Below are 16,925 nucleotides of genomic sequence, written 5' to 3'. Positions count from 1 at the left end.
AATACCTCTCCTTCCATGTTGCCTACATTGCAATCTCATCCTGTCCCCTACCTGGCCATCTTATTCTGATGGAGAACTGGGGGCCTTCCTCCCGCTGTATCCTGTCTGAAGAGCTCCTTTGTTGAGCCTGCAAAATGGCTTTAAAACCATGGTACTTCATGTACAAATCCAGCTTCTTTTTACAAACTGCAGGATCTGGCAGTATTGGTTCCCCATGGTTGCATGACAATAATTAGCTAGATCTAGTAGCAGCTGTCCCTGTTAGATGGCATGTCAGCATTACATTTCTCCAAAGTCTTCACTACTCCCTACTGTGTTCTGGCTTTGTACACCCTTGGGGTACACTGAGCCTTTTCTAAATCTGTTGTTATTCTAATTACACTGCTATCACAATTACTTATTTGCATGTCCGTCTCCCCTATTCAACTCCAGGGTGAGCTGTGTGTCTTGTTCATCTTTCTTGGTACAGTTCCTGGCTCACAGTAGGAAGATGCAGAATAAGTATCTGAATGAATGAGGGAGGCCCTTGGTATAAGGAACATGTCTGAGCACCTCTCAAACCATCAGTCACCTCCACTACTCCTATGATACTAGCTGATAAGGACACAATGAAGGGCCTATTGTACCTAAAGTTGTTTTAACCACTGCTGGATCAAAATAAACCAGCAGCACTTCTGGGTGAAGGCAAAGGGTGAATGGGTGACAGAGCGAGACTCCATCTCACAAAAAAAAAAAAAAAAAAAAAAGAAGAAATGAGAGAAATGAAGAGAAACTCACCTTGGAGTGGATACCAAGAATAGCCATTTGTAACACCATTCGGAAAGTTCATTTTGCTTTTACACTCATCTCCTTTCTTCATGTTGGGATTTCTTGAAGCATAGGTATGTGCAAGATATTGAAAAACATCATCATCAGGAGTTAAGCTTCGGGAGTATAATGCCCCAGTTGCTGCATTTAAAAGATGAGCCAAGACCTTTAAACTGACTTTAGAGTAAGAGGAAACACAAATACCACATTAGCAAATACATAATCACATGACACACAGATGCTCCAATTTCCCTAGAGAGAAATCCTCCATCCACCTCCATGAATGCTTCCTCTATTCTTCTTTCTACTTTATAATAAACATATGCAAGGTGATGGCCCCCAAGTAAGTCAGATACAAATCCAAACTCCTAAATCAACTTAAAAATTCAATGTTCTCTCAATTACTCTTGCTAATTTCTGGAGGAAAGGACAGTTTCCTTAGGTATCAGAGGGATGAAATAAAGTTATTATAATATTTTGGGTCCTCATATTACAGAGTTTTAAGAAGAGTCAACAATTATTGTTCACATGATTAGCAAAAAAGCGTGAGTTGTTCCAGTTTTATGTTATTTTAGCCATGTTGTCTCTTGTCAGAGAATCAATCTGACTGTTTATATCCTATTTTCTAGAATCTAAATTTCATTATTTCACTGATGCATGTCCACTGTGGGTTGTCAGTTCAGCCACACTGCCCATCTGCTATTGAAGAATCACAAGAAGGATGGCTAGGGTTGGGAACAGGAAGCTGTTTTCACCCTGTTGGAGAAGTTGAGTGGGGAAGGGAGAGTTCATCCCCATGCAGAGAGAGAGAGTTTTCAGTCCCACTCTGGACTTATGAAGCCAGAACCGGGCCCGCACCTGCTTACCTTGAACACCATTATCAAATGGGTAACTGGCCACAAGGGCACCACCGTGGAGGTTTGCAGAGAGGACAAATGTCTCCGTGTTCAGCCACTTCATGACTGCCTCAGTTTCAGGCTGCCTTGAGACATTATTATATTCAAAAGCATCGGGGAAATTTCGATTCAAGTCATACTGGTTGTAATTTTCCCTTTAAAAGAAAGAATATTTGAGGGCTTATTGATAGGGCATGAGGGAGTGGATTCTTACAGCATCTGGCCCTATGCTTTAGGCTCCAGGTGTCTTTCCAAATGTGAGTGTGGGTGTGGCGATTGCTGCCCTGGTGTCCTGCCATGACCCACACTTGGCACTCACACCACATGGCATCCCCTCCCTCATGACGTGCTCTCGCTAACGAGACACTAGCTATTGTGATTCAGGCAGAGGTTTTATAAGTGTTTATATTTTGGGACTTCTGCTCTTAGATTCTCCCTTTTAGGACTCTGAGACCCCTATGGTAGCCACGTGGAGAGTCCATGTGGAGAAACGAGGAGCCCAGGTGACAGCCAGAGCTGAGACTCCAAACACACGGCTCCAGGTCAATTGTCTCAGAAAGACCAGAGCTGAGCCCCAGACCTGTGGCATGGAGAGTAGCCATCCCTGCTCTGCCCTGCACAAATTCCTGACTTACAGAATCAATAGTAAATAAAAAGGCTGTTGCTTTAATTCACTAATTTTGGGGTGGTTTGTTATGTAGCAACTGATAACAGAAACAGTAAACACATTACTTTATACACATGCATTTGTGAAAAGTGGAATGGCCATGTTTGGATATGCTAGAATAACTTAAAATTGGAGGGAATGAAGTGGTGAGATTTTGTTCAGCTTTGGTAAAGCACATAGATTTATAAATTGCATAAATATAAATGTATACTAAACATCTGAGAAATTCTAAACCTCCAAAGGTTTGGAATTTAAACAAACTAAACTGTTTAAATCAGAGCTCCTTCAAGACCTGGTCTTGGTTATGGTTAGTTCTTGGACTATTGGCTTAATAAATCAGCCAGTCATTACCAAGGGCCTCGGTACTCTGTCAGGCATTGGGGATCTAACAACGATGAACATAATGGACAGGATTCCTACCTTCAGGTAGCCTGCAGTGTAGTGGGGAGACAGACATGAAGCAAGAAATTAGATATTAAAAGTTGTGCTCTGAAAGTAAAGTTCCAGGTGGTCTGAGAGTTTACCAGGGCATCTAGTGCATAACAGATCGGGGAGAAAGAGTCTCGGAGGAAATGCTATTTAGGCAGTGGGAGGAAATGGTGTGTGTAAAACACTGAGGTGAGAAAGCACTGGTAGTTCCAGGACAGGAAGGAGGGACAGAGGGGCGGAGGCAGGGGAGGGCGAGGGAGTGGCAAGTGAAGATGGAGAGGCTGGGTGGGCACCTGTGCAAAGTAGCCTGAGTCGCATTTCATCCTGAAAGCTGGACACAGCCCTGAGGAGCCTTGAGCTTTGGCATGTCAGTGACAGGACACTGGCTCTGAGGGCTGTCACCAGGACACACTCCTCTTGCCAAGGCCAACAGGTGCCTGGCGGGAGCTTTTGTGTTGTGTTGTTTCGTTTTGAAATAAAGATAGGCCAGCCCCTCTTTACCTTCCGATGCTGTAATAACAGTCAGGCTTTTTGACAGCTTCAAATCCATCTGGGTTCATGGAAGGCATGATGTGTATCCGGGTATTATTGATCAGATTTGTGATTTCAGGGTCTTTGCCATCACTGGTTACGAGGTGGTCGATCAGATGGAGCAGCAGTTCCCGCCCAACAGTCTGTATGTGTACAGAGAAAAGAGGACATTATTAGGTCAGAGGCAACAAGGAAAGCAGTCCCTACCGTGCAAATTCCCCAACAGGGGTCTGCACACATGACATCTCAGACCCAAACTAGTTTGTAAGACCACTGTTTCTCAGGCACGCTTATGCCGTGACAAGTGCAATAAGGTGGCGATCAGTCATGGGGTGTGCTGAGACTGTTATTAAGAGTTAAAGTACCTATTTGTAAATAGTTTACACACTGCAAAAATGAATTCATGTAGTAATAATGCGTCTTCTTCTTCTTCTTTTAAGACAGTCTCAGTTGCCCAGGCTGGAGACAGTGGCACGATCTTGGCTCACTGCAACCTCTGCCTCCTGGGTTCAAATGATTCTCCTGCCTCAGCTTCCTGAATAGCTGGGATTACAGGCATGTGCCACCACGCCCAGGTAATTTTCGTATTTTTAGAAGAGATAGGGTTTCACTATGTTGGCCAGGCTGATCTCAAATTCCTGACCTCAAGTGATCCACCTGCCTTGGCCTCCCAAAGTGCTGGGATTACAGCGTTGAGCCACTGTGCTCAGCTGGAATAATGCTTCCTATTATAACATTTTTCATTTGCTTGCCTTCCAATGTATCCTCTGGAGTGGTAGAGAAAGAGGTGGCGTTACAGAAAAGCACAGGAATCATGTATTTCCATGAGAATGCATGGTACATATGAAGCTTCTCATGTATGTAATGGTGGATAACAGAACCATTGCATTGCAGATTTTTTTTTAAAGACAGGGTCTCACTGTGTTGTTCAGGCTGGCTGCTAACTCCTGAGCTCGAGTGATCCCCCCACCGTAGCATCCCAAGTAGCTGGGACTACAGATATGCACTATTATATCAGACTACAGATTTTAATAGGGAAAAATCCAAGTTTGTAACAAGCATAATTTAAATAGGTTTCAGATTTTTAATTTGCCTATTTCCTGGTTCTCCTATTGCACATCTGTGCAATTTTAGTCATATCTATGTATTTCTGATTTCTACAATTCTCATGTTTCTAAAACTTTAGTCATTTGTATATCATCCTCATAATTCTTTCCCATACCTGCATATTATCCATATACTATGTTTTACTATGCATTTTTTTTTTTTTAAATAAGTCTCACTCTGTCCCAGGCTGCAGTGCAGTGGTGTGATCTTGGCTCCCTGCAAACTCTGCCTCCTGGGATCAAGCGATTCTCCTGTCTCAGCCTCCTGAGTAGCTGGGACTACAGGCATGTGCCACCATGCCCAGCTAATTTTTGTATTTTCAGTAGAGATGGGGTTTCACCATGTTGGCCAGGATGGTATTGATCTCCTGATCTTATCCATCCACCTTAGCCTCCCAAAGTGCTGGGATTACTGGTTCACTTTTTGCTTACCTTAAAATGAAACTTTATATCATTTCTACTTTTCTAGATATATATTTCTCATATACATTAAACAAAAGCATGACTATTAAAATGTTAAAAACCAGCATATCCACCTAAAATTAGCTTACATATCAATAAGGACAGGGAAACTGAAGGCCTGTGAGAGATCTTGCTTTATAATTCCTCCCCAGGAGAGAGATTCCTTATTTTTCTTATTGAAAAAAAATAATGTACATTTCAGCCTTTCTGCTTAGACTACATCGAGTTCTCCCTGTCATTCTAGGTTCAAGGAATCTGCTTCAGAAGGGCAGATGTTGTTGAGGGTTAGTAAAGGAGAACTCAGGGCAGCAGGTGAGTAAATCAGGAGAGTGCTGCAGGGACATTCATGGAGCCTCAGAAGAATTTCCAGTCAAGACTGACTGTAGGACTTCAACATTGTGACAAAGGACAAGTGATCCTTGGATGATAACTCCTCACTTGATTCCCTCACTGGCACATAAAGAGACCACATTAAAAAAAAAACCTTATTATCCTAATGAACAGAGAGTAATTAAAATTGGGAATAAGAAAATTTGGGGCTGGGGCAGTGGCTCATGCCTGTAATCCCAGCCAGCACTTTTGGAGGCAAAGACAGGTGGCTCACTGGAGCCCAGGAGTTCAAAAACCAGCCTGGGCAATGTAGGGAGATGCCATCTTTACATAAAATAAAAAAATAGCCAGGCATGGTGGTGCGCACCTGTGGCCCCAGCTACTCAGGAGGCTGAGGTGGGAGGATCACTTGCACTTCCCAGGAGGTTGAGGCAGCAGTGATCTGAGATCGCACCACTGCATTCCAGCATGGGTGACAGAGTGAGACTCCATCTCAAAATAAATAAATAAATAAATAAATAAATAAATAGAAGAGAAAAGAAAGAGATTTTGGGATGTATGAATTACAGTTTCATAGAGAACCATAAAATTTAGAGTTACTGATATCCAATTCTGACTTCAACTATTTTTCATACTCGTTTTTTATCTTTCTCTTCTACTACCTTGATTTTTTAAAATTTTGAGGCAGAGTCTCACTCTGTCACCCTGTCTGGAGTGCAGTAGCACCGTGTCAGCTCACTGCAACCTCTGTCTCTCTGGTTCAAGCAATTCTCCTGCCTCACCCTCCCGAGTAGCTGAGATTACAAGTGCCCACCACATGCCCGGCTCATTTTTATATTTTTAGTAGAGATGGGATTTCACCATGCTGGCCAGGCTGGTCTCAAACTCCTGACCTCAGGTGATCTGCCAGCCTCGGCCTCCCAAAGTGCTGGGATGACAGGTGTGAGCCAGTGGGCCCTGTCAGATTTTTGACAGTCCAAATTGTCACGGGAAAAAGCCCTTACAAGCTAATAAGAAAAAAAGTCACTCATGCCCCACGCTGGGTTCCAATTGTAAGATATAATAGGTTCTTAAGCACCTTTGGAAGTAACCTCAACAAGCTACTTATGACCTGCCCTAAAGCCAGTGGGGAGGAGCTGGTAACATAAAACTGTGACTGTAACTTTCAATGTGAAAAGGGGACAGGCACGATGGCTCATGCCTGTAATCACAGCATTTTGGGAGGCTGAGGTGGCTGGATCACCTGAGGTAAGGAGTTCGAGACCAGCCTGGACAACATGGTGAAAAACTGTCTCTACTAAAAACACAAAAATTAGCTGGGTGTGGTGGCGTGTGCCTGTAGTCCCAGCTACTCGGGAGGCTGAGGCAGGAGAATTGCTTGAACCTGGGAGGCGGAGGTTGCAGTGAGCTGAGATCGTGCCACTGCACTCCAGCCTGGCGCCTGGTGACAGAGTGAGACTCTGTCTCAAAAAAAAAAAAAAAATACAAAAATTGGCTGGGCGTGGTGGTGTCCACCTGTAATCCTGGCTACTCAGGAAGCTGAGGAACAAGAATTACTTGAACCTGGGAGGCAGAGGTTGCAGTGAGCTGAGATTGCACTGCTGTACTCCAGCTTGGGTGACAGTGAGACTGCATCTCAGAAAAAAAAATGTGAAAAGGGTAATTGGTTTAAGGAGCTTTCACAGATGGGTTTGGGGAGAAATAGGTACAGGAAGGTGAGGAGGAAGTGACCAGGAGTCCTGCAGTTTGTCAAATGTCTCAGTGCTGGTTAGGGGCCACAGTGTGGTTCAACTGGTAAAAATCTCTGGCCTATCTGAGACCCAAGTCAAGAACAGAGAGGACGTGATATCAGAATTCCCGTGTGACTTTAAATGTGAATTTCTCTCTTGGCTATCTGAACCATACATTCTCCAGCATGCAGTCAAGATGTAAGTTGGAAATGAAATTCATCCAACCAAAGGAAAGTGAAAAGGAAGCGGAAACAAGCCATGATTAGGAGGCTAGGTTGAGTTGGTATTCTGTTAGATACAGAATTACATTAAGCAATCTTGGGTATGGGTACAGAACCAAATATGAAAGTTGAGGCCAGGCACGGTGGCTCACGTCTGTAATCCCAGAACTTTGGGAGGCTGAGGTGGGCAGATCACCTGAGGTCAGGAGTTTGAAACCAGCCTTGCCAACATGCTGAAACCCAGTGTCTACTAAAAATACAAAAATTAGCCAGGCATGGTTGCAGGTACCTGTAGTCCCAGCTACTCAGGAGGCTGAGGCAGTGGAATTGCTTGAACCTGGGAGGTGGAGGTTGCAGTGAGTCCAGATTGTTCCACTGCACTCCAGCCTGGGCAACAGAGCAGGACTCTGCCTAAAAAAAAAAAAAAAAAATGTTGAGGGAGAAATTTTCAAAGTGTTAACGACTTCATTTTTCATAGTAAGGGGTCATAAAATACTATCAAAAGTTAAAATATATATACTTATAAAATGACTACAATTTCAAAGTTTTTCATAATCTTTTTTCTTAACTTTAGAAAAATCTGATAATTTATTTTGAGAAAGTATCAAGTTCACCAATTATTTTAGTTTCACTTCAGTTTTATTCTTCTGTTAATTCAAATAAAATCAAATTTCATGTAACATATGACACATTTTATTTTATATATTTTTAATTCCACTCATTCTCTTACTACAGAAATATATAAATGTCTAGAGTGATGTCTGACAGATATTCATGATGGCTATTTCTGGGTAGAGTATTCTGAATGATTTTTATTTCCTCTTATTCTTTTTAAATTAAAGAAAACCTGTGTCATTTTTACAAAAATAATAAAATCATGATTCTTTCAGGGAAACAAGTATGTACCCAAAGTATTTTCTGTGTGTCTCAATATTCCACAAAAAATCACAAGTTCCTAACTGCAGAGGTAAATAAAAACCTTGAAAATACGATAAAGAACCAACTAAGGATCAGATAATTCTTTAAATGCTGAGGTAAACAGATGGAATTTCAGAAGCAGTCAAACAAAATCCTCCTTTCTTTTTGCGCCATCTTTTGCTGCCTCTGTAACAGCAGATTTATGCCAAATATCATTCAAATTAATTCTTCCCAACCTTAGTATAAATGTCTCAAACACTCATTCATGTTTTATGTATAAACCTCACTTTGCTGAAAATTAAGTCTTTGACAGGAAACCTCGGAGAGTCCAAATTTTAAAAGAAGAATGTGGTCAAAAGAGTCTCCAAAAGCCCAGGCGGCCTTTCACCCAGCATGCTGGCTTCCTTCCTGTGAGAGCACAGACTTAAGGGAGAAGCCCTCATGAAGAGCCTGGGGCCTGATGGACACACGGGCCTCTGGAGCCTCTTACTCCATCTCCTCCATCTGGTGGTTAAACTGGCAATGACCCAGAAAGCAGAAAATTTATTCTCTATCAGCTGTAGTTCAATTCAGCCAAGTTGGAATTTGCCACACAGATAAAAATGAGTGTTCTAGTTCTTCACAGAATGTTTATAAAAAATAGAAAAAAATATTTTGCAGGAAAATCCACAACCAGGGCAGTGGTGTGTGTGTGTGTGTGTGTGTGTGTGTGTGTGTGTGTGAAAGAGAGAGAGAGGGGGAGAGAGAGAGAGAGAGCGAGAGAGAGAGAGAGAGACTTCAGCTATCCTAACGATGGAATCTGTTTTTGCAATGCTACCCTGTGATGCAGCTTCTTGGGGGAACATCACTGGGCTGTGGGGCTCCACAGTGGTGTGTGTGTCACAGATTTAAGTCATTTGTCTGACCTGCCAGCTAATTCTTCTTCTTCAAATATCAGTCTAAACATGACATTTATCTAGCATACTTTTCTTGGCCTCCCAAGTCTGGGTTCACCATGACACCTGTGCTATTTAATGCACACATGTGACAATCACTTGGCTGATCCTGACTGACCCCTGCTTCCCCAATTCTACCACTGAAGCCCTGAAGTCAGGGATCCTCATGGTTTTTCTCTGTATCCCTATGTTCTTGGTATAGCTTGTCCAGCTCCTGGTATAGCCTGTATTCAATAAATAATTGCTAATAAACTATGGTTCACAGTTCATTATAAGATCAAGACTATTCTGATAAAGAACTTTCTGAAAACATGAGGACTTAAGGTGCTTGGTAAGGGAAGATGTACAAATGATCAAGTTATTTTATCTGAAGGATTTTAAAATAGTGAACAAATTTTATAGAGGTACAGGCTAACAATTCTGCTCATGACAGGGACACAGGATATCTGGTCACCCTAGCCCAGCCTCACCAAAAATTAATGAATTTAAAACATGCTTAAAATGAATTAGACACTTCACCTGGAAAACAATGGGCTCTGCCTACACCTAAAAAGAAAGAATTTAATTATGCAAAGCCACATAGCATAACTGAGGACATTTTGCTATCACCTGGGATAGTGGTAGAAAAGGAACTTGGGAAGTGGCATTTAGAAAGACAAGGTTGAATGTTGTGTTTTTGGTTTAATGATTAGTTGGGAACCCCTACTGCATGCTGACTATACATCCCAGATTTTCCTGGATGGCCACAATTTCAGATATTGTGTCCAACTGTCTGTGTAAACCATTAAAATGCCCCCTAAGTAAAACAATTAGACATGGAAACTACATCTCATAAACTGTCTCTTATACCTAGAAGGTGTGTGAAAATCATTTATCCTTTATCTCTTTATTTTTAGGTTGAAAAATGTGGCCACTATATATATATTGTTTTGGGGATGGACTGTTGTTCTGTTGCCCAGACGAGAATGCAGCGGCGTGATGTTGGCTCACTGCAACCTCTGCCTCCCAGGTTCAAGCGATTCTCCTGCCTCAGCCTTCCGAGTAGCTGGGATTACGGGCACCCACCACTGTACCCGGCTAATTTTTGTATTTTTAGTAGAGACGGGATTTCACCATCTTAGCCAGGCTGGTCTCAAACGCCTGACCTCGTGATCCACCTGCCTCAGCCTCCCAAAGGGCTGGGATTACAGGTGTGAGCCACCGCACTCGGCCTAATATGGCCACTATTATTGAGGAAATGTTTTTTCTTTTCGACCTGTATTTCTGGAATACAATAAACTATAAACCAATGCCACAATCATAAAATTCTAAATGTGATGTGAATTGTTCAAAAATGAAACTGCCTTTGCAAAAATTGTAACAGTGAGAAAACTATGGCAATGAAAGAGATCTGATGAAACCAACTCCATCTTGTTCTAACCTTCAAGTTGTCCTTGTTCATTCCTGGGCATAGGCTGAACTAATACAGTCATAGTTTAACTTTGAAACAAAGATGATAATAGCCCTTTCCTGAATGTAGGGCTAACAAATTAGCCACAAGATTAGAAATTATGGAATGATGTCATGCAGCCAGGGGTCATAAGATTCCAAACCTTCCCAATTGCTCTGAGGGATAACATCAGTATTGTAAAACCTAAGATATTTTTAGACCCTACACTGGATGGATCTGCTGGTGCCACCCACAGTGATAAACTGGCTCATCTGGCCTTGCGGCCCCCACCCAGGAATTGACGCAGCGCGGGAGGACAGTTTTGACGCCCTATGATTTCGTCTCAGACCTGACCAATCACCACTCCCCCCTGCCTCTCCCCCTACCCACCAAATTATCCTTAAAAACTCCCAGTCTCTGAATTTTTGGGGAGACTGATTTAAGTAATAAGACTTCAGAGTCCTTGTTCAGCTGGCTGTGCATGAATTAAACTCTCTCTTGCAATTCCCCTGTCTTGATAAATCTGCTCTATCTGGGCAGCAGGCAAAATCAAACTGTAGGGCAGTTAGAAAAACCTATATCAAGTCTATCATAGTAAAAATAATTCACTGATCTTTAAGAAATGAAAGCTTAGAAAAATTCCTACCCCCTGCCTCCTCAAAAAAGCAGAAGTGCTATTTAGGCTGGACACAGTGGCTCAAGCCTGTAATCCCAACGCTTTGGGAGGCCAAGGCCGGAAAATCACTTGAGGCCAGGAGTTTGAGAACAGCCTGGGCAACACTGTGAGATCCTCTCTCTGCAAAATATAAAAAACTTAGCCTGGTGTGGTTGCACACACCTCTAGACCTAGCTACATGGGAGGCTGAGGCAGGAGGATTGCTTGGACCCAACGTGTTTGAGGTTACAGTGAGCCATGATCACACCAATGCATTCTAGCCTGGGTTACAGAGCGAGACCCCAATTCTCAAATAAAAAATAATTGCTTTTTAGTTAAATTACTTAACAAACATATTCAATAGTTACTCCTACAGTACAGTAATTAATACCATTGACCCTGAGGTCAAGGAAACCTGGGTTTGAACCCAGGCTCTGACCTAAATTTGCTTAGTGTTACTAGTGTTAGCTTAAAACTCTAAGCACTAAATTTTTTTTTTTTAAAGGCAGGGTCTTGCTCTGTCAACCCAGGTGAAGTACAGTGTGGTGTGATCACGGCCCACTGCAGCCTTGACCTCCCAGGCTCAAGTAATCCTTCCACCTCAGCCTCCTGAGTAGCTGGGGCTCCAAGTATGCACCACCACACTCGGCTAATTTTTAAATTTTTTTTTAGAGACAAGGTCTTAGTACGTTTCCCAGGCTGGTCTTGAACTCCTGGCCTCAAGCAATCTCCCCAGCTTGACCTTCCAAAGTGATGGGATTATGAGCGTGAGGCACCATGCCTGGCCTGGGCACCCAATTCTTTAAGTACACAGTCATGCCTTGCTTCAATATTTCCACTTGAGAGGAATTAGAGATGTTTTACCAACCTAGAGATTACCCAAGAGAAGTATGTTTTTTTCTACACAATTTAAAAAATATAGGATAGAAGACAGGCACAAAACAGAGTGTAGAGGGCTGGAGAAGATTTTCCTAGGCTTCTCTTCTGCATCCACATTTAGGCTGAGGATGTTAGATGCTTCTGGTTTCAGGGCATGGTCCCAGTTTTCAGTATAGCTCTGATTTTAGAGTATTGGTTATAGTTTACTACACAGCAAGCCAGGAGCAGAATGAGGTGTGGGAGAAGCTGAGGAGACAGGGATCTCATCCCCAGGTAATCTGAATATCTGTGGCATAAGGGAATGGTAGAGAAACCCATTTAGCCTGCACTGGAGTCAACCCCTCCAATTTAAAAAAAGAAAAGAAAAAAAGTTGAAACGGTAGTATGTCAAGTGATGCCAGTTAGGAGCTTGTGCAAATTAAACCTAGAATTGAGGCTTCAATCCAACATGCCAATATGTGTGCAAACAATGTGTGTGCCTGGGTGAGCCAGAAAAACACCTCCTAGTCTTATTAAAATGAGAAAGAACCCCAGAAACGTTTCTCCCATGCTGCTCTGAAAACAGCATAAACACAGGTGATAAAGGCTCACCATAAGTGCTTTGTCTGTTAGCTCCCAGCAGTCAAGGAGAGAGAAGTGAAGAGTAGGGGAAAGAAAGGGACAGGCAGGCGACTGGAAGATATTTATTCCAGTGTTGCCCTCTAAGGGCTTGCTACTCTTTTACATAATCAACTAGCCCAAATCCTCTCCCTAAATGTTGCTGGGACAACTTAGTATCCATCTAAATGAAATTGAGATAGATCACAGACCTATACTTAATAACTAAAACCATGAAACAGAACATTTTAAAAACAGAGAAGAGAGAGTAAAGGAGTGGGTCCGTAGCTGGACAAGGCTCAGTGCTCAGGCTCTGGGTTCCCCACAGCTGGTGACCAAGCACAAACCTGGACCCCCTTCTTGGTACACGGAACTAATAAACATGCCTTCTGCAGAGGTGATCAAAAGAAACAAGGCCTACGAAGCACTTACTGCAGTCTGTGCTCAACAAATGTAAGCTATTGTTATTATTTTCTTGTAAAGCACTGTTTGAAGAGGCAACTTGCCAGTCTGATTAATGTGGCATAGTGAGCCTGTGGCATAGAAAGCATGTGAGACAACGGAAGGTCACTGAGACAAGAAAAACATCTACAGTAAGAGCTATGCCCCTAGTAGAACAATGACCTTTGCAAGAATAAGAGAACACGTCAAGTTCATGGAAAATCAGGAGTGGCTTTAACCTCACTTCTTTTGTAACAATACTTGGCTGAAAATGGGCCATTTTAAGTTGATTTTGCTATCCAAAGCTTACTTTTGGGATTCCTGAACATAGCCAGGTGAGTTAGCCTGAACCCTCAGCATCAATCAAATGAACCTATCTTCACAACTCTTTTTATTTTTTTTTTTAGGTTTCACTGTTTATTTATGACAAATACTCCACAACCGCCATTCTCTCCAGTCAAAAGTTCTTTGAGATGATGCCATCAGCCTTGGCCAATGGGAGAATGGAATCATCTGACTCACCCATCCTACGTATGGCCCCGCAGATAGCTTAAGTTTTAAACTGGCTGTTAAACCTGTCTGTGACCTTGTCAACCTCCACCACGTTCATCTGGATGGATGCATGGTCCCTGGCACTGATGATGCGGTTGCTAGTGGAGCACTTCCGGGGCGGCACACGCACATACAGGTCCACGAACTCTGTGGCCTTGTTCTGCATCTCGAGGCCACGCCTCCTGCCACCACACCGCACGAGTAGAAAAAGGAAGCCACGTGTCACCTGGCAGAGAAATCGGCGACAAGGCGGGGGGGGGCGCTCGGTGAGTGCTTCCGGGTCACACCCACAACTCTTGAGATGTGTAGGCCGGGCGCGGTGGCTCACGCCTGTAATCCCAGCACTTTGGGAGGCCGAGGCGGGTGGATCACGAAGTCAAGAGATCGAGACCATCCTGGTCAACATGGTGAAACCCCGTCTCTACTAAAACTACAAAAAATTAGCTGGGCATGGTGGCGCGTGCCTGTAGTCCCAGCTACTCAGGAGGCTGAGGCAGGAGAATTGCCTGAACCCAGGAGGCGGAGGTTGCGGTGAGCCGAGATCGCGCCATTGCACTCCAGCCTGGGTAACAAGGGTGAAACTGTCTCAAAAAAAAAAAAAAAAAAGAAAAGGTGTGTATTAGCCAAAAATTTTTGCCTAAATTCAGCAAACCTTTACATTTAATTTCCAGTTTGAAGTAAAGACGGGGACTAGAGGTACAACTGCAATGATACTATAAAGAAGCAAACAAAAAATCAAGAATATGTGGCATTCGACAGGGCAGACAACTGATTGAGATCTTCATCAAGTCTGGTGTCATAATAAAAAGATACTAGATTAAATGAGACCCAAGAGATCCAACATATCCACTAAATGTGATGCATGGGCCAGGACTGGATCCTGATTTGGGTAATTTTAGAGACATTTGAGGACAATAAGAGAAACTAGAAAGTGGGAGATAAGATAAAGATAGGATAAAGATTTATTGGTACAAAAAGGTAGCTAGTACTAACTTTAAAAATGTTGCAAATAGCATAGTCTGTTTTAGTAAAAGTGCATGCGCACACATATATCTGGAAATATTAAGAGCATTAATTTTGGGAAGGTCAGTATATAAGGCTTTCTTTTTTGTTTATACTTTTTCTTACATGAGCATATGTTGATTTTGTAATAATTTTTGCTTTTTTTTAACTTTTAGTTTCAGAGGTACATGTGCAGATTGGCTCTATAGATAAATTGAGTGTTGTGGAGATTTGGTGTATGAATTATTTCATCACTCAGGTAGTAAGCATAGTAACTAATAGGTAGGTTTTTGATCCTCACCCTCCTTCCACCCTCCACCCTCAAGTAGGTGCTGGTGACTATTGTTCCTTTCTTTATGCCCATGTGTATTCAATGTTTAGCTCCCACTTATAAGTGAGAACATGCAGTATTTGATTTTCTTTTCCTGTATTAGTTTGCTTAGGATAAGGTCAAAGGTGCACGATCTTGTTCTTTTTTTACGGCTGCATAGCATTCAATGATGTACATGTACCGCATTTTCTTTATCCAGTCTACCGTTGATGGGCATCTAGACTAACCCTAGGTCTCTGCTATTGTGAATAGTGCTGCAGTGAACATATGTGTGCATGTGTCTTTATGGCAGAACAATTTATATTCCTTTGGGTATATATCGGGATTGCTGGGTTGAATGGTAGGTCTGTCTTAAGTTCTTTGAGAAATTGCCACACTGCTTTCCACAGTGGTTAACCTAATTTACACATTCCCACCAGCAGTGTATAAGCAATCCCTTTTTCCCTGCAGCCTCATCAGCATCTGTTATTTTTTGACTTTTTAATAATAGCCATTCTAACTGGTGTGACATGATATCTCATTGTGGTTTTGATTTGCATTTCTCTGATGATTAGTGTTGTTGGGGATTTTTTCATATGCTTTTTGGCCACCAGAAAATTTCTGATTTAAAAAAGACCCAACTCTAAAACAAGGCATAAATGGGTAAAATAAAAATACATGGGGGAAATTGGTAGGTGTCATCAACAGAACTGAGTCTCCCTGATGCTGCTGATGTTCCCTGTCATCTAGCCAAGGTATCAGGTGTGGAAACACACGTACACAAACACACACAAACACAAACATACACACACAGTCAGAATGGGGTCCCATTTTGAAAATAGTGAGGTCAGTTCTGTTCACACTGCCACTCAGTGTGTGCGTGTTCCCTGCTGGAATTCTCCGTCTAAGGTCCATAAACTCCTAGATGATCCACAGATCCTGAAGTCAGAGATCAAATTTATACCAGAATAGCAAGGAATACATCCCAAAACAGTTAAGAGCCACTGCCCTAAAATGTTAGCTCTGTTGCTTCTTAAAAATCTTTTGTCTGGGCAAAATGGCTCACACCTGTCTACCCAGCATTTTGGGAGGCTGAGGTGAGTAGATCACGAGGTCAAGAGATTGAGACCATCCTGGCCAACATGAAGAAATCCCGTCTCTATTAAAAATACAAAAATTAGCTGGGTGTGGTGGTGGATGCCTGTAGTCTCAGCTACTTAGGAGGCTGAGGCAGGAGAATTGCTTGAACCCTGGAGGTGGAGGTTGCAGTGAGCCAAGATTGTACCACTGCACTCCAGCCTGGCAACAGAGCGAGACTCTGTCTCAAAAAAAAAAAAAAAAAAGCTTTCAATTTCAAAAGATCTCTGGGGGGAAAAATGGGTTGTTAAATCCTGTATTTAGAAGGACTTTTCTGCTCCAATGTTAAGCCATCACTTTCTCCAGCTCCTGGAGGCATGGGGAGGGCAGAAGAGATAAGGTCTCAAATTCAGAAAAATAAATTTCTTCCTAGCCCCATAGAGCCCCCAAACATTGCCACGAGCTGGGACACATAAGGGAGTAATAGTGCTTCAAATTCCCACCCCAAAATACACTGGGACTTTCCCCCACTGTCTAGTCTCGGGCCTCAGCATTTCTCAAAGAATCAGAGTGAACGAGCAAGCCCTGCTTTGAAGGGATACGCCAGCTACCCAGAGAGCAAGACGCCAGAAATGTAGGAAAGTGCATGGAAAGAATAAGCAAATTCGGGGGTAGGTAAGGGAAAGCACTCTTGCTTATCTTTGGAAGTTTCAGTTCTGAGGACTAATTTCAGAGTAGCAGGATGAAATCTCCGAAATGCCAATAATTCAATAAATAAACTACTAAAGACAATGAATGCCATATGTCTCTTGTTACAAATGCATTCTGAGCCTGGCGCGGTGGCTGACACCTGTAATTCCAGCACTTTGGGAGGCTGAGGCAGGTGGATCACCTGAAGTCAGGGGTTCAAGACCAGCCTGGCCAAAATGGTGAAACCCCGTCTCTACTAAA

At 42.7% G+C, this 16,925-nt stretch overlaps 1 protein-coding gene and 1 pseudogene across 1 annotated transcript in view; both read right to left on the bottom strand.

Annotated features, from left to right (window-relative positions):
• CPM (carboxypeptidase M) overlaps positions 1 to 16,925 on the bottom strand; it is a 47,323-nt gene that overhangs the window by 21,041 nt on the left and 9,357 nt on the right. Inside the window, exons 3-5 of the mRNA XM_017545680.2 lie at positions 3,301 to 3,473; positions 1,674 to 1,858; positions 778 to 948 (exon numbers count right to left, since the gene is read on the bottom strand). Of these exons, the coding sequence (XP_017401169.2) occupies positions 778 to 948; positions 1,674 to 1,858; positions 3,301 to 3,473 (529 nt within the window). The remainder of the gene's footprint in view (positions 1 to 777; positions 949 to 1,673; positions 1,859 to 3,300; positions 3,474 to 16,925) is intronic.
• Positions 13,434 to 13,751, bottom strand: LOC108316013 (annotated as a pseudogene).

The sequence above is a fragment of the Cebus imitator genome, unplaced genomic scaffold (genome assembly GCF_001604975.1).
Source record: "Cebus imitator isolate Cc_AM_T3 unplaced genomic scaffold, Cebus_imitator-1.0 Scaffold181, whole genome shotgun sequence".
Lineage (NCBI taxonomy): Eukaryota > Metazoa > Chordata > Mammalia > Primates > Cebidae > Cebus > Cebus imitator.
This window is presented reverse-complemented; position numbering and strand designations above follow the sequence as displayed.